The sequence below is a fragment of the Lampetra fluviatilis genome, chromosome 1 (genome assembly GCF_964198595.1).
Source record: "Lampetra fluviatilis chromosome 1, kcLamFluv1.1, whole genome shotgun sequence".
Lineage (NCBI taxonomy): Eukaryota > Metazoa > Chordata > Hyperoartia > Petromyzontiformes > Petromyzontidae > Lampetra > Lampetra fluviatilis.
The window spans coordinates 16,237,785-16,256,158 of record NC_136275.1 but is presented as its reverse complement, the minus strand read 5'-3'; the positions used below and the strand labels follow the sequence as shown (position 1 = coordinate 16,256,158).

At 47.9% G+C, this 18,374-nt stretch overlaps 1 protein-coding gene across 1 annotated transcript in view; it reads left to right on the top strand.

Annotated features, from left to right (window-relative positions):
• Positions 1-3,179: 3,179 nt before the first annotated feature.
• The window catches only part of LOC144935741 (solute carrier family 15 member 2-like), a 30,786-nt gene continuing 15,591 nt past the window's right edge, over positions 3,180-18,374 (top strand). The window contains 2 exon segments of the mRNA XM_078862516.1: positions 3,180-3,240; positions 3,243-3,280. Coding sequence (XP_078718642.1) covers positions 3,180-3,240; positions 3,243-3,280 — 99 coding nt within the window.

Below are 18,374 nucleotides of genomic sequence, written 5' to 3'. Positions count from 1 at the left end.
TTTTAATGTGTCGTTAAATCCTTCACTACGCAACACAGCCAATTAGTAAGGTTTGTCACGTAAACAGAACATGCCAATTCGTTACTGGTACAGCACACCGGTGTGTTGGAGAGCAAAGCCACAACATTTATAATCTGAGTACGACGTTTTGCCAGTAATTACAACTAGCTTCATCAGGCGACAGCCAGATTTGTGGAGAAATCCTCCTATTTCGTTCCTTAAATATAGGGGTAGATGTGATAGAATCACTTGTGTGCCCTTCTTGCGCGAAGTGGGGGAGGGATTAATGAATGCATTTAAATGACAATAGGTATCCATTGGCGGTTGGGTTATGTACAGTATATGGTAAGCAACGTACATTATGCATGCACATTATGCAAGCGCATTATTGTTCTTGTACCCCCTCCGTGTTAAACTGAGTTAAACATTGGTTGAACTTGCTCACATATACTGCACAAACAAATACTGTAGAAACTCCACAGTACATCGCTGCATCTTGCTGTTCATCACTTTAACATGTATTATTTTTAAACAATAGAATTGCTGCTGAATGCAACTTAATGAATATGAAAATTCTTAGCACTATATTGTTAAGTTGTGAATATGGCAGTGTACCATATCTGCAGTTTATTAGGGCTGTTAGTCTCACAACTGACATCAGCAAGAGAAGTCGTAAAACGTGTCATTGAGTTTAGTTTTAAATGTCCTTGCCCTCTTACTATCTCCAAGAAGGTCCAATAGTACAAGCCTTGTTGAAGATAATCTTAAGTTTCCTCTGATCTCCGTACATGTCATTGCTACCATTTAACTCGCGCTTAAGTTCAAATATATAATTTAACTGTATTTAAAATGTTATTCTTTGTTGCTAAAAAAGTCTTAAGAAAATACAAGACAAAACAGTATTACGCATGCATAAAAAGTATCATGTGAAACCAGTGGCGGCTCCTGCAAAATCTCTCAGGGGGGGCAAATGTCTGGATGATTGATAAGGATAAGGTCCACCCATGCAATGGATAAATTAACAGCTTAAGCATGTAAAGGCAACTTCACTTCTTTAATATTAATGAAAAATAAAGTGACTCTTACAATACATCTTGTTTGTTTCTATACTCACTATTAAAACAAACCACTCGAGTTTTTTTTAAATTAAAGATTCCACTAGGTGGCGACAAATTATATTGTTGGATGAAACGTGCTTACGTATGATGACGTAAGCACGTATGATGACGTAAGCACGTTAGGGCGAGCCCTCCCGGAAGCCATAGAGAATGCATTGCAGCGCCCCCGTTCGAAAAAAAACATCTTTGAATGTAAGTCTATGGGGCCACTCGGGGCGATTCTCAGCTGGAGGGAAATCGCCCAAAAAGAGGCGGTACTCCACAGAACGTAGCATGACGCTGATTGGACTATATCCAGAGGCACAGTGACAGCTAGCGTGACTCTGTGGTTGAATGACATTGGTGGTGCGTCGCCCAATCGCCCTAATGAAGAAACCGCCCCTGTGTGAAACGTTAGAGTTTTGTATCCAGTGCTTTGTTAAGACATTGTTCACAATTATGCTATAGTGGGGTTTCTTCATTCCACTGGTCTTCACGTTCATTGGGGCGCTGCCTCCAAGTTATGTTTTGCTCTATGCTTCTTCCCTCATGAGTTTCAACCCCTCCTTGGTCCATTCTTTGATATTGCTAGCTTGGCTGATTCTGCCATCTTCTCTAAGAGCATTGGTTCGCATCCTCTCTGCAACCCACGGCCACTTGCAGCCTTCCAAAAACATTTCACAGACCACGATTCAATCAAAACGATGGTGTTTTGTGAGAAAATAAATAGTGTCTGCAACACTTCTGCGGATCACTTCCCACAGGCTTGCGGACCAGAGGTAAAGGAATTATCACTGCTCTAAAGCCTTCTATTCATCCTTCCAACTCCATGCTCCTCATCCTTTTCACGTCCCTATACTGACATGATATCGTGGTGCACGTCAATTATGCAGCACTTTGGAGGTGGGGGTGGTGGATCACGCAGATTTCATCATGTACATAAGCCATCCAACTGAAGGGTTACTATGTAGAAAGTCTGTGGCAGCACAGCAAATAGATGGCGTAATTTAAATATTTTCAACAATTTTTTCCCGTAATAAAACCACTGTTATGTTTCTTTCATCGGCCTCAGAGGGATGAAAGACTGTAAATCCATGATCGGGATTTGTACTAGCAACCTAAGGATTGTAAGATATATATTCTAACACTGCACCACCTGACTACATCCCTAATGCAACTGAAAAAATTCGTATAACTTTTATAAAATATACACACAATTAATGTTACATGTGTAGTGTCCTCCTTCCTCCCGGAGTGTGTGTGCGTGTGGTGTGCGGCACACACACTCAGTCGGAGATGAGGTAGTTACAGGAGGCACCGTCTCTCTCTTTATTTATCCGTTCACACCAACTCCAGCCTCCTCTCTCTCAACCATGCTGCCGTACAGCCCAGCCTAGACACAACCCTGCTCGCGTTGCACCGACAGCGTCGACCGAGACAGCCATCTACTGTCCAGCTGCGCAATGATCGGGCAAAGACAGCGGCGACGAAGGCGGCGACGATGACAGCGACGACGAAACGAGTCCACTCCCAGAACCGGCAGCCCGGAGTTCTCGCTCTCCGCTGCTTTTATTCTATTCGGCATGGCCCTAGCCGCACCTCCCTTCTCGAACCCACCTGAGGGTTCCAGGGGCCTCCCTATGAGGTCTTCCGTGACCCTTGCCCCAGTTCCTCCGCCCTGCCGGCATACCCGTGTATATGTTCAACGGCATGTGCGCTGCTAACCGTCCACCGCAGTTGCCGCTGCTAGACAGCAGTCGGCGCTGCGTCACTACACATGTATAGTAAATGTATCGGTTTGATAAAACAAAAGCATGTTTAAATGGGAACGCAATGGACAATGTCAAAATGCAATATGCTGAATTGCACATTTTTATTGAAAAAAATATAAGCCTATGTGTAAAAAAAAAAAAGTGTGAATACAGAGCTTAGTAGCTGTGTCCATAATACGAGGGTGGGGGATACATCGGGTTTTCACATCACACAATGAGGATTTATAAACAGCGCCATTCAAAGAAGATATTTGACACGTGATTGTGACTGGCACACTTGGTCCATGTTAAGGATTGGCTGACTAGGCATATGTTGTTTGCTGGGAGCAGATCCAACACACGTTTGTGGCAGTCTGACTGGACAGAGAGGGGGAAGTCTCTTCGTGTGGACTCGACACATGTTCATGGAAGGTACATTCGGATCGTGTACATTTAGCGCATGAGTACAGTGTGGTATAATAAAACAATATTCGATGAGCATTTTCACGGAGAATAGAGAAACAAAATCTAGAAACAAAAATGTGCGAATACAAAATAGAGAGATTCAGTGACAAAGGGAGAACAAAAATATCGCTTGTTATTGGAGCCGATATGCATGCATCTGATGTCAGTTTTCCAATTGCAGTATTGTGCAATATGTGTACAAGGGTGATGTTTTTACCAGTGATCACTGTTATGCAAAACGTGTTTTCAGTTAACTTTTAATCTTCTTGTTGGTAATTGAAAAGGGACCCTGGGTATGAAAAGCAATACATTCTATGTAGTATGGGCAGCTTGCATCTATAGATATAAAACACAATTTAGGATTTGGATCCAATCAAAATAAAATACAGCAGAAGTCAAATTATCAAATTAACGGATTATTGGTGGTTCATGACTGCTCCCGTAATCCGCGGCAGAATAAAAACGTTTTGCGGACCATGAACCACAATTCGCAGAAGTGGGCAGGGCTAACGCAGAGCTGCAGGTGCAGACCTGCAGGTGCAGATCTGCAGGGAAATGCGGAGGCAAGGCATTTTAATTTTTTGTTTAATTTTGGGATGTTTATTTGAAATTATTTTAGATTTTTTTTTACTGAGATATCGAGTTAAAAAAGGAAAAAATCTTTGAACATAGACAAGTGTCAGAATTGCGTAATTGAAGTCTGGAAAAAAACTGGTAACCTCATTCCATTCGTGCGGGCTGGATATGTTCAGGTATCACGAAAAACTATTTCAGGTATTACCGTTCAAGTTAACCATGGCAAGGAACCAAACTCATATCACTTGTGGCACGTTTGTTAGCAATGTCATATTACCTATTAATACACATTTAAAGACTCGTGAGAAGTGTGATTGTAGGAATCTAGCAGGAAATTGTATCATACATTGCATATGCAGCTATTATTTGAGTTTCTCTGTCTTTTTCAGAAAATAATTTCTTTAGAACTGCTTTTTGATGTTTATTTTGTTGTCCCTCTGCTCTGCACCTCCATTTAGCATGGTTGGTGGCGTATGGTGCGAAATAAGTTGAACATACATTCATATTTTGTTGTACTGTATTCTGAAATATGTATCAATTTATTTAATGATGTTTAAGTTAAATAAATGCACAGTTCGCAGCTTGCACAGATATTTTAATTAATATATACAGTACTGTACTCATTTGTTTGTACTGTACAAACATGTTCGTCACTTTATAATGCATTTGAAAGAAAATAATCCACATTTGTTTCACTTTGGAGCTCCCTTTGTCCCAAAGTCTCTGCAGCTGATGATTGTGCACCATTGAGTGGTGATTGGTCAGCATTTATGAGGGTTACTGTGGTGCAACCATCACAGTAACCTATCAATGATGTATTGTGCCATTTGTGTACATTTCCCAACTCAACAGCACTGCCCTACCGCGATCGCAAATACCTTATTAAAAATGTTTAATTTAAATCAGCTTATCAAGTTAAACTGAAATAAAGTATACAGCCACCACTATTAACACCAGCAAATAATTGTATTACTGCCATTTATTGTAGGATTATCAAACCGAGATTACAAAATAACACCTTTATCTCAAGAGGAAAGGGGATATTGAGACAAAGGTTAATTTAGTTTGTCCAGCTCACTCTGCTTTGCCCATGGGCGGAGTTTGCAGAGGGGGGTACAGGGAGGGGGGCACAGGAAGGGGGGCAACACCCTGCCCAAACTAGATACTTTTATTTATTTATTTTCAGTAGTTTACAAAAATATAAATTATATGCACCCGAGATTCCTAATGTGAGGGACACAACGCACCTCTCCCCCCCCCCCCCGGTCTGTCTTCAATAACTGCCTTAGGTATATATACTCTGGCGTGTTTTCCAATTGTATCCCTTTAACAGATGGTTTCACTTGTTTAAAAGTCATCTTATAAATTACTTTTGTTTTGCTCATATGTAACTTTGCAGACTTTTTCAACATTAAGTTCTTCAATTATTTCCTTCACTTCATTTCCATTGGTTGTGTGGTGGCCAGGTTGTAGTTGAAACCTGCTTTTTGCATTGTTTACAAAGACAGAAATCCCCCGTATCGGCTTAACAGACTGTTGGGGAAAGTGCTGTTAGCGAGCACCTATGAAGGCCGGCACGGCACACAAAAGGGTGGGTGGCCAGTACCACGCCGACCCCCTTTGTCTCCCAGGTGGTGATGTTTACACACCGCACCAGGTACTCATTATCTGAACCAGTCCTGGGCCTCCCCGAGGTCGATTATAATCGTCACTGGTGTTGGCTGTGAGCGGGAATCGAACTCAGATTCCTGGGTTCGCAGCGCAGCACCCTCACCGCTACACGACCAGCCCAATGTTGACATACGTTTAGTGTTGTTTGAGCATCTGCAACCATTTGGGATGCAAATCTATAGCTCAAGTTGAGCAGATGTCACCTGCTGCAGGAAGACATGATGCTGAAGGAGTGTCCAGTGATCTTAATGTAATGCGAGCAAGGATTGAGGGGGGGCGGAGTCTGGGTCACGTGAGGAGAGGGAGGAGTTAGGGTCACGTGGGGGAGAGGATTTAGGGAGAGAACCGGAAGGGGATCGGGGAGTTGAGACGGAGTGAAACGGGAGGAGGCCACACTGGGCAGTACGGGGAGAGTGGCGCGGTCGCCACGCGTTGGGAGACGTCGGCACCGTCAGCCATCGGTGTCAGGACGCAGAGGGCTAGCGGGCTGTGGAAGGCTAGCTGCAGAGCGGAGCAGCGGTGAGGCTGCAGAGCGGAGCAGCAGTGAGGCTGCAGAGCGGAGCAGCAGTGTGGCTGCAGGGCGAAGCAGCAGTGAGGCTGCAGAACGGAGCAGCAGAGTGGCTGTGGAGTGATCGTCGGAGGAGACGCAGGCCTGAGCGAGGACGCCGTGTGAGCGAGATTCTACGAACCCAAAAAAAGGACAACGGAGATCGAAAGAGTCCTTTATTACATTGGTGTCAGAAGTGAAACGGCATGTCAAAACAGCTCAGAAGAAAGAACGTCCCTGCACCATCTTCTGCAGCATCTTCTGATGACGACCTCCCTCCAGCGGTGGCGCTACCGACGATGGAGGGGGGAAGTGATGCCGGGACGAGCGACGGTCCGGGCGTGCAGGACGTGGCCGCTTCGGTGGGTCCATCCGCGCGAGTGGACGCTGATGAAGGATGGCGACAGGTGGCTGCCCAACTGGAGGCACTGAAGACGGTGTTGGCGCAGTTGTGCGACCTCGTGACGCCGGCGATGACTTCGGGGAGGCCCGGCGGGGAACAGCGGGCCGGGGCCTTGCTGTCGCCATCAGCCCTCTCCACCACGCGGCACAAAGACGCCATCTTGGGCGTGGCCGAGGAGGAAGGGCGGGAAGCCGCCATCTTGCGCCCTCCACCGCGGGAAGCCGCCATCTTGCACACGTTGTGGAGTGACCCATCTTGTCGCTGCCGCGTGAGTCACCATCGGCGGAGGACGGCGGAGCAAGGACCCGCAGCCGTCATTTAACAACTGTTAAAGAGTTCTCCATCGGCGGCGATTGGAGCGCATTCGCCTGCCGTTTTCAAGCGGCTGTACGATCCGCCAAATGGACGGACGCGGAGGCCCTGGAAGTCCTACCAACACTTCTCGACGACGAGTCCGTCAGGTTCTTCCGCTCCATCAAGGCCGACAAGAAGAGGATGCTGCAGGGTGTCTTCGAGGAAATGGCGGATGCGTATGAGCCTCCGGACGATGCCCATCGTAGATTCGTACAGCGGCAATGGGCGCCCGAAGAATCGCCGGAGGCATTCAGAGGCGCCGTTCTGGAACTGGCGATGGCCGCATACCCCGAGACGGAGCCGGATTTGTTGGAACCCCTTGTATTGGGCAAGATGCAGGAATTATCTAGAGACTTGGGGATCCCCATGCCGGTGTGCAGCCATGATAAGTTGACGTCCCGTGCTGCGGCTAAGTGCTTGGAAACAGGTGTCAGCTTGGACGGGGGGCCACATCGTTGAAGGCGGTGCTACGGGGTGGGATCCTAAGAAGGCGGTCTACGTTCCTGATGACAAGGGTCCGCAGGAGTTGACGGCCGCCTCCGCCCAGTGGCCTGCTCGGGGGGGAACGGGGCTGAGGTCCGGGCCGCCGGCGCGGGAGCGTCGGGACAGAGGGGTGCCGCGCGCCGAAACGACATGGAGTGTTTCCGCTGCGCCCGTAAGGGCCACTTTGCCAGGGATTGTTGGGCTCGCATCCCGAGGCCGCCCCAGCAGGAGGCCTCGACCACGGACGTGACGCGAAAGGACCATCCAGGACAGGCAAGTCGGTGCGCATCAGACACCCGGCAAGGCCTGTCACCTCATGCATCACCATCGCCGCGCGGTCCGTGTGTCGTTAACAACAAGGGGCCGCCGATTGCCCCGTGTTGCTCGCTGACGCAATGGCGGAGATTGGCACGGAGGGTGGTTGCGGCCGCTACTGGGTCGTCCACTGTACCGGGTTCTATTCAGGGGGTCGAGGTGCGTATTTTGGTGGACTCCGGTGCGTCCGCGACCATTATTTGGGACGTCATTTTCCATCTCTTGGGCATTCCGCCGGGGAGAGTACGACCGGTTTATGATTCGTGCATAGCGGCGAACGGGGGAAGTATGGGCATTGTGGGCCAGGTGGACGCCAACATATCGATTGGGGGGGTGTCGGCTTCAGGGACCGTTTTGATCTCTAAGTCCCTCGCGGTACCCTGTTTGTTGGGGACCGATTTCCTGGCAAAAATGCCCATTCAAATAAGGGTTGATCAAAATTGCATTGAATTACCGGGGGGTCGGAAAATTTCATTCTTGCCGTCGCCCTGGGGCCGGTCTGCCCCTGTTTTCCAGGTGCAGGCACTGTCCGAGGTATCTGTTGACATTCCACCTGGTTCGCAGATGCTCATCCCGTTGAGATATCGGAAATCAGTACCTGGCGTTGAGGGAGCGGCGGGCGCTAGTTGGGGCACAAACGATTGTTCGGCCGGGCCAGCCTCTGTTTTTACAAGTGCTGAATGGTAGTGCGGAGAATGTTAGCGTACCGGCCGGAACGGTTTTGGCTCACGCCACGACCGCATTCACGGCCCATGACGACCAGGGCCGCCGGGACATGGTAGGGGGGGGTTTCGGGGCCCACGGGGCAGGATGATCGATGGGTTGCCGAGTTGTGCGGGGATAATTCATCCCTGACCAGGGAACAACGGTCCGCGCTTCGCGCGCTGTTGCTAAGCTATTCCGAAGTGTTCAGCTCGGATGATTTTGACTTGGGACGCACCTCCTTGCTTTCCCACCACATTGATACGGGGCACGCCGCTCCGATTCGGTTGAACTCGCATCGGTTGAGCCCGACGGAGCGGGATCAGGTTCGCGGTGCAGTGGAGGACATGCTGGCCCCGTCTAACAGTCCATGGGGCGCGCCGGTAGTCCTTGTGAAGAAGAAGGATGGGAAACTGCGATTTTGCGTCGATTTTGGAAAATTAAACAAGGTGTCCATGGCAGACGCGTACCCCCTGCCGCGTATGGATGATTCCCTCGATGCCTTGTCTGGGGCGAAGTTTTTTTCAACGCTTGATCTCTCCTCGGGATTCTGGCAGCTTCCCCTGGATGAGTCCTCGAGGGAAAAGACGGCTTTCCGTACGCCGCAGGGCTTGTTTCAGTTTAATTGCCTTCCGATGGGCTTGAATGCGGCCCACGCCACTTTTCAGCGGTTGATGGAGCTGGTGTTAACGGGTCTGCAGTGGGAGACATGTTTGATTTATTTAGACGATGTCATCGTCTTTAGCCGCACATTTGACGAACATTTACAGAGATTGGAGACGGTGTTTGCTAAGATGCGCTCAGCCAATCTAAAATTTAAACCCAAAAAGTGTCACCTACTGCAACGATCCGTGCATTATTTGGGACACATAGTCAGTGCGGACGGGGTGGCCACGGACCCAGAGAAGACGGCGTGCGTTCGAAACTGGCCAACCCCGGCCTCAGTTGGGGACGTACGTCGCTTCCTTGGGTTCGCCTCATATTATCGCAGGTTCGTTCCGAACTTTGCTATGATCGCTAGGCCCTTGCACCTCCTTACGGGGAAGGGTCGGAGGTTCAGTTGGGGACCGCCGGAAGAAGCGGCATTTGAGGGCCTACGCGATCGGTTGGCGACGGCGCCGACATTGGACTATCCGGATTTTGATCGCCCTTTTATTCTGGATACGGACGCTAGTGACACCGGGATCGGGGCCGTTCTGTCACAGTCCAAGGGCGGCGTGGAACGCGTGGTAGCCTACGGTAGCCGCGTGCCGTCCCCGGCAGAAACCCGCTACTGCGTTACTCGCCGCGAACTATTGGCTATTGTCTATTTTCTCCGCCAACATCGGCCGTATCTATACGGCCGTTCGTTTATTGTGCGCACGGACCATGCGGCTCTGCAATATGCCCTGAGAGTTGACCAACCATCTGGCCAACTGGCACGATGGTTGGAGACCCTGCAGGAATTTTCCTTCGACATTCAATATCGGAACACGGACGCGCTCTCCAGATTACCACAGGGGTCCCCTTGCGCTTGCGCGTCGGGTACGAATAGGTGTACGCCGGTTCAGCTACCCCCTTGGCCTGTCGTGTCAGCTGTCGAGGTGCCTGAGGCTCCGGTGTGCCCAGGACATGCCGATGGGGTTCTGAACCTGCCGCGCTCGGTATGGATTCGCGAGCAATTGGTTGATGACTCGTTGGGGGCTTTACGGAGTCGGGCCGCGAAGGGAGCGGGGGGACTGCTGTCCGGTGGGATGCCAGGGGCCGCTCTCCGGGATGGGTTGCTCATCTAGAGGGAGGGGTTGCAAGACCGCTGGCGTCTGGTGGTACCGTCGTCGTTACGGTACGAATTGATTCACACTCTGCACTGCGACACTTTATTACATCTCGGGGTGCAGAAAACTTTATTAACATTGCAGCGAGACTACTTCTGGCACGGCATGACGACGGATGTCGTCGGACACATTCGGGCGTGTCCCGAGTGTGCCCAGCGGAAGCCGCCTAAAAACCCATATGTGCCGCCGGTGCAGTCTATACAGGTGTCTCGAATCAACGAGTTGGTGGCGCTAAATATTTTGGGACCCTTCCCGCCATCCGCTAGGGGCAATACATTTTTGCTGGTCGGGGTGGAACATCTTTCCCGCTGGCCGATGGCTTGGCCCTTACCTGACCAGTCGGTGGCGTCTATCACGGACGCCTTCCTGTTTGGATACGTACTGGACAAAGGGGCGCCGGAAAGGCTACTCACGGATCAGGGGCGAAATTTTTCTTCTAAATTGTTGGCGGAAGTGTGCGCTGCTCTGGGAACCAAGAAGGTTCGTACGTCTCCCTACCACCCGCAGTCAGATGGCATGGTGGAACGGCTTAATCGGACGCTGTCGGCCATGCTGTGTCACACGGTTAACGAGAAACAAGCTGATTGGGATTTGCATATACCTGGGGTACTCTCCGCGTATCGGATGACGTCTCATGCGTCCACAGGGTATTCTCCATTTTTTCTAATGTACGGCCGCGAGAATGTGCCGCCGGTGGACGTACAGCTGGGTACGGGGGCGAGGGGTCCTGTAAAGCCTCTCCCCGAGTACATTCAGGACACTGTTCGACGCGTCGCCGAGGCACGGGAGGGGGCCCGATTAGCTACTGCCAAGACTCAGGCGCGAAACGAGCGTTGCGCGCGGCGCTCGACCGGTAAATGCCCTTGGCGGGTGGGGGACATGGCATGGCTGCACTGCCCGCAGGTGCGGCCGGGGACCTCCCCTAAGATTCACAAACCATGGCAAGGGCCGGTTAAGCTTATTGAGGTCCCTAACCCGCAGTCCGCGCGGGTTCGGTTCGGATCGCGGCGCTGGTACGTCCATACGTCTCGGTTGAAGCCTTACGTGGCCCCGCGGACGGATGCGTCATCTCCTGATGTTGCCTTGCCGGTGTCTGTTGCACCCGACGCACCTCTGCCCTTGCCTGTTGACCCTGCAAGCGCGCCTGTCGTGCCTTCTACAGACAAACCAGCCGTGACGCAGGCGGATGCGGCGAATCCTGCTCTGGGTGGGCCTACCACGGCGACGGGGACACTTGACCCCGCTGCCCCTCCAACCCCACCACAGACACGGTTGCGGGAGACCCCGGACTTGGGTTTCTCTGGGGAATGGGACCTTAGCGTTGACGGGCCTCCAACAGCGGCGGGCGGTTCTAATCCCGTCGCTCTTAAAACCCCGTCGCGTTCTCGGTCTGTGGGTGGGCCGCCGCCCATTCGGGACGGGCCGGCGACCCGCACGCGTTCCAAATCCCTTTCCTTTCGTTGATTGTGTTCTTGTTCTTGTTGTTCTTGTTATCGTTGTTATATTCTCTGTTGTCCGGTGATGCCAGATGGTTAAAATGTTGCTCGCATTATTTTATGATATTTATTGCAGCCGGGGACGGCTGGGTTTTCATCAGGGGGGGGGTCGTGTAATGCGAGCAAGGATTGAGGGGGGCGGAATCTGGGTCACGTGAGGAGAGGGAGGAGTTAGAGTCACGTGGGGGAGAGGATTTAGGAAGAGAACCGGAAGGGGATCGGGGAGTTGAGACGGAGTGAAACGGGAGGAGGCCACGCTGGGAAGTACGGGGAGAGTGGCGCGGTCGCCACGCGTTGGGAGACGTCGGCACCGTCAGCCATCGGTGTCAGGACGCAGAGGGCTAGCGGGCTGTGGAAGGCTAGCTGCAGAGCGGAGTAGCAGTGAGGCTGCAGACCGGAGCAGCAGTGTGGCTGCAGGGCGAAGCAGCAGTGAGGCTGCAGAACGGAGCAGCAGAGTGGCTGTGGAGTGATCGTCGGAGGAGACGCGGGCCTGAGCGAGGACCCCGTGTGAGCGAGATTCTACGAACCCAAATAAAGGACAACGGAGATCGACACTGAGAAAGAGTCCTTTATTACATTAAGAAGAAATTAGCAGTGAAAAGATGGAGGATTCAAAGTCTGAAGTAAAACAATGAAAGTGATAGTAATTGGAAAATAAAATCTGTGCATAGTTGTATATTGGCAAGTGAGAGCAATAGTTAATATATGTTTGATGGGGATGCAATGGTTACATGCTACGTCGGAAGGAGTTGAGGACATTCGTGCTTTGTTAGAATAAACTATGGTCTCTCATGAGGGGGGATGCCGTGTTGGGGAATATGTTCATGTAAACTAAAATAAACTATGAAATATTTTTTTATTTTACCATGTAAGGCCCACTGAGTGATATAGCTCTTTTAAGAAGTGACCTGGCCGTAAATAATACTGGTCTACAGCCAAAATGCTTCCGAAATAAATGTAGTCCAACTTTACTAATTCTGGGTCACTGAGAATGAAAATGATGCTTAAAATTGTTGATTGGCTCCAGTTTTTAAGATATGCTACTGGGTCAGTATATACGACCCTTGACTTGGGAATGGCGGAGGATACGTGAGTGTATCGATACGTGAGTTATAAAGGGAAGAGATCTAAATTTAAACCAGAAATGACTAAAATATATCTTTGACTGGATCTATGAATAAATCTATGACAGTGCTTGCATTTTGAGCAAAACAATGAATGATGCAATCTAAACCCGGTAGTGTGTCATACATGATATGAATTGCATCATGTAATTCCTAGAACTCATGGATGATGCAATCATAACTATGCTTACATCCCTCTGCTCAACAAATTGCCCTATATCAGCTCTATAAATCATACAGTATCATGCTCTCTTATTTGTCAGTGTTTGATTTTGCAAAGGGACACATTTTTGTTTAGCCAAAGTGAGCAGAGATGCCTCGTACTTGTGTGAACAAAGCAGATAACTTCTGTTATGTTCGTGGTGAAGTGACTTTTGCAATAAAAGTGCAGTTTCACCACTATTGTTAAGAAAGCCTATCACCTTTATTTTGGCTGCAAAATTGGGGATCAGGACAAGATGTGGGCCCACACATATGCTGCAACACTTGAGCAACAAATCTTCGCCAGTGGTTGAATAGGAAAAGGAAATCTATGCCTTTTGCAGTGCCAATGATTTGGAGAGGGCCAATATATCATATCAGCAATTGTTACTTCTGCATGGCACCTCCAGTTGGGAAAGGTGTGTGAAAGAAGAAAAAGTGGACTGTGCATTATCCAAACATTCCATCAGCAATACGCCCAGTACCCCACAGCGGAGGACTGCCGGTTCCTGATGCACCAGGATCATTCTCACTTGAGTCAGACGAGGAAGAGGATGAAACTTCTGGTCCTGAACCAGCAAGGTCACATGACCCAGATTTTCTCCCATTCCTCCTCCTCTGAACCACACCTCATAACATAAGGTGAACTGAAAGACCTTGTCAGGGATTTGGAACTACCCCAGAGTAAGGTAGAGCTGTTGGGCTCCAGACTGTAGCAGTGGAATCTCCTCGCAGGTTATGTTAGGGTTTCCATGTTCCATGACCGTCAAAAGGATCTTGTCCCATTCTTCTTCATGGAAGGTGATCTTGTAGCCGACAACATCGATGGTGTGATGGCAGCCCTCAACATAATTTATGATCCAGATGAGTGGAGACTGTTCATTGATTAATCGAAGATGAGTCTTAACGCTGTTTTGCTGCATAATGGCAATGTTTTGCCATCAATTCCAGTTGGTCATGCAGTCCATATGAAGGAAACCTATGACAACATGAAACAACTTTTGAGGTGCATAAACTATGACCAATATCAGTGGCAGCTTTGTGGCAATTTGCTTTCTTGGTTGGTCTGCAGACTGGATACACAAAGTAATGCTGTTTTCTCTGCGAATGGGATAGTCGTGCGAGAGATTCCCACCACATCAAGATAGATTGGCCACTCTGACAGTCATTGTAGCCTGGGAGTAAAAGTGTTGAGCATCCACCACTTGTTGAATCAAGAAAAAGTTTGTTACCACCCTTACACTGCACATCAAGCTGGGTCTGATGAAGACCTTTGTCAAAGCCATGGACAAAACACAAGCATCTTTCAAGTACCTCCGTAGAAAATCTCCAAGGTTAAGTGAAGCTTAGATAAAGGAAGGTGTCTTTGTTGATCCTCAGATTCGTGAACTTCTTCGAGATGATGTATTTGACAGTGCACTGCATGACAAGGAAAAAACGGCATGAAACGCCTTTCAGTTAGTGGCAACAAATTTTCTCGGAAACAAGGCAAACAACTACAGGAAGTTGGTGTAAAACCTCCTCAAGGCATACAAAAGCCTTGGTTACAACATGTCACTAAAGATACATTTTTTGCACTCTCATCTAGATGTTTTCCCAGTGAGCGACGAGCATGGCGAGCGATTTCACCAGGACATTGCAACAATGGAGAAAAGCTATCAAGGCAAATGGACCCCATCAATGCTTGCAGACTATTGCTGGACAGTGACAAGAGATGTTCTATTTAATGAATACAAGAGACAAGCTAAGATGCGCAGAGTATACACTGAATAAGGACTAAACTATGTACTTATATATACATAATAGTGGTTTGCCTTTTGTTTAATAATACATTTTATTTATATAACCCTTTTGTTGATTTTTTAAATCCTTTATATTAAGTTCACTTGCTTGCTTGCGTGCTTGCGTGCTTGCTTGCTTGCTTAGGACCGTGCAAATATTTCGGTCGTTTTTTAACCCACTTCCCGTGATCCAATCGAGCTGACATTTTGCACACAGACTCGTTGTGCTTGACAATTAATTTTCGTGGAAAAAAAATTCCAAAATTTTACACTGTTTAGGGAAAACAAATTAAATATTTAATTACCAATTGCTTAATTGTGGCAGACAATCATCTGACCCACAGGTGGCAGCCATCTCAAGCCAGAGGACGAGAGGACTGTAGCCGCCCGTTTCATGATGACGCAAATGTTGACTAACCACATGGCATGAAATCCCTGCCCCCACGCTGCACAGTGGAGACTATTTATAGAGCAGTTAAATTGAAGCCGCCAGGTTCTTGAAAGTGGTAAAACGGGTCAACGCTAGTGCCCTCGGGAATATACGGGGCATGTCAAGAGGTGATCTTTCATTTTAAAATCCTTTATATTAACTTCACTTGCTTGCTTGCTTACTCAAGAAAAACAGAAATGAATACTAAAATGAAACCGATGCCATGCATATAAAGGATTTATAGTGAAAAACTTTGTTTTTTCGGGTTCATTTTGAAAGTGTTACATGAACAGGACAGGTGACATGTTATCATGATAATTGGTTTTTTACCCTTCTATCTGGCAACAAAACTGACACCTTTTTACAAGGAGTCATGTTTGCATAGACCGCAATACCTGCAGTCATAATACAAACAAAAGACATAACTCTGATAATGTGCACTGTCCTTGAAGTTGATTGGTCCACACCCGAGACAGCTTTCCTTAGAGCCTAGTCTCACATGGGTTGAACCAGATGACGCCAAAAGGCGCACAACTCAAAGACAATGCACCATCAGAGTATGTAGATGCTTGCCCCGAGCTCTCATACTCTGATGGTGCATCGTGTAGATGCTTGCCCCGAGCTCTCATACTCTGATGGTGCATTGTCTTTGAGTTGTGCGCCTTTTGGCGTCATCTGGTCCAACCCATGTGAGACTAGGCTCTAAGGAAAGCTGTCTCGGGTGTGGACCAATCAACTTCAAGGACAGTGCACATTATCAGAGTTATGTCTTTTGTTTGTATTATGACTGCAGGTATTGCGGTCTATGCAAACATGACTCCTTGTAAAAAGGTGTCAGTTTTGTTGCCAGATAGAAGGGTAAAAAACCAATTATCATATTTTTACTGGCAAATGAGGTTCCCACATGTTATCATGTAAAGCACACATGAACACATGAAAAGACCTAGGTTTACAATTTATGAGTAAAACTATTCTATCTATACAATATACATAGATGTAAAATGTTAAAACTTAAATATCTTGGGAACAGTAGCCAATCAGTTGCTTTAATTGTCATATTCGAATTCAGCACATCAAAATCCATAATAAACAGCACATTTCATCTCTGAAGCAGACGACATAAAAAAAATTGTACACCAGTGTAATAGATCAACGAAGTGGCTTATCATGTGGAAATGTATAGCAGCCAAAGACTCTAAACGCATGTTGATTCTAAATGTAGAGCAAAAAAGCGGAGAACCCAGATAAAAATCCACGTCACCACGGGGAGAACATACAAACTCCAAATATAAAGCAGGTTTCAGGATCGGGATCGAACCTACAACCTCATGTATACCAGGCAAGAGAGTTAACAAGCTGGCCTCGGGGTTGAGAGGTATTTAAATACGAATCTGAAGGGGGGAAAAGGGACTTGAAGGTTGGGCTGGTAGGTCCTCTGCACTTGTCTTATTATGCCCGACTGGAAATAAAGCTTTTGAGGGTTTATCAGTCTTATGTCTTTGGTTCCTCGAGTCCCTGGTTTGAGTGTTTTTAGAATAGTGGCTACAAATATACCCAGCTCCAGAATGACCCCAGTTGACCAGTCATGGCAATTCACAGGTAACTCTTTGCATCATCGGAATACCAGAAAAAAAGCAGTAAACTTAGTTACTTCACCTGTCCTGAAACAAATTGTTTTATATTCTGCTAACATGACTGACAGATAACACCATGTGCGTCTGTAGGTGTTAATAAGTAATCTGAAATGTAATGGGGCGACAGAGGCCATTGGTGGGTTCTTTAGGGGTTCAGTATAGATAAATATTTACAAAGGGTGTTTAGGCATTCAAGGTGGAGTCCCAATCGGAGTGTGGTGAGATATGTGCGGCAATTGATTTTTTGACTTTACAAAACTATTTTTTATTTCACCATATAAGGCCCACTGAGCTATATAACTATTTTTTTAGAAGCGGCCTGGCCACAAATGATAGCTCAACAAAGTGGCTTATCATGTGGAAATTGTTTCTAAATGTGGTGGGAAAAACCGGAGGACCCGGAGAAAAATCCACGTGACCATGGGGAGAACATGCAAACTCCAAATATGCAGGTGTCAGGGTCGGGATCAAACTCATAACCTCCTGTAAACCAGGTGAGGTAGTTAACATCTTCCCACCGTGACGCTATTACTGGTGCATAGACCTCCACGACAGGGAGCTCTAGAGAGCCGCTCTATAGTGTAAATTGGCCAACTCTTCCACACTGACCAGAAATTTGTTCAGAGACGGAAATACCCACACCTTACCCCACAACACACAGAATCAGATTATGTATTTATACTGGAGGAATCCGATGAGCCATACAGCTCTTATTCACAGATGTCCAGTCGGGGCAGGTCAGAACGTTACAACACACGACCAGCTGATGAACTAACTTATAATTATTTCATATGGCTGACACATAAACAATTACTGTAGATGTTCAATTTGAGGTCAGCTAGCCACTTAATTTCATTGTCTTGAGTGTTTGTGGAGTACTGGCGTGCCTCGTTCCAACTTGTATTCAGGGCAGTGCACCATAGTGTGTTATCTTATCTGGTTTAGGTGACCATGTTCGCCGGCAGAAGTATCCTTGATTTTCCATACGTGCGTGCAGTGTCAACATCTCCCTTGGCCTGTAGGGATATTCAGTAGTCCTGAGAGTCAGGGTAGCGGCATAAACTGTAGGGCTCCAGAAAATATGGACATTCCGGTTTAGCTACATGCATATAAGCTAGATATGGGTACAGTACTCCATACAGGAATATGCCAATGCGATTGAACAAATCGCAGCGCCTAAGCATCTGCTCGCCAACTCGGGCCGGCCTGTTTATGGACGTGTCTTCGTTTTTTAGCGACCCTCTTTTTCAGATGGTATTGGAAGGTGCACGTGCCACAGCAAGATACGTTCCGTTCGATATGACAACTTCTGTTTGTCGAAATGAAATGCGGACGTCGCATCATTTTCGGGTTTGGCTTTAGATGCCACCTCTGAAAATATTCCGCCATGATGTTTCAAACTGATGCTAAGGTTGCTTCAACTTCGGTTGTGGTGCGAGCTTGAGTATGTACATAGGGTCAGGTCGTCTGCTTATGAACATTTCCTGGAAGCTAAAGCAGGCATGTGTAGACGTTTAAAAGTGTCAGGGC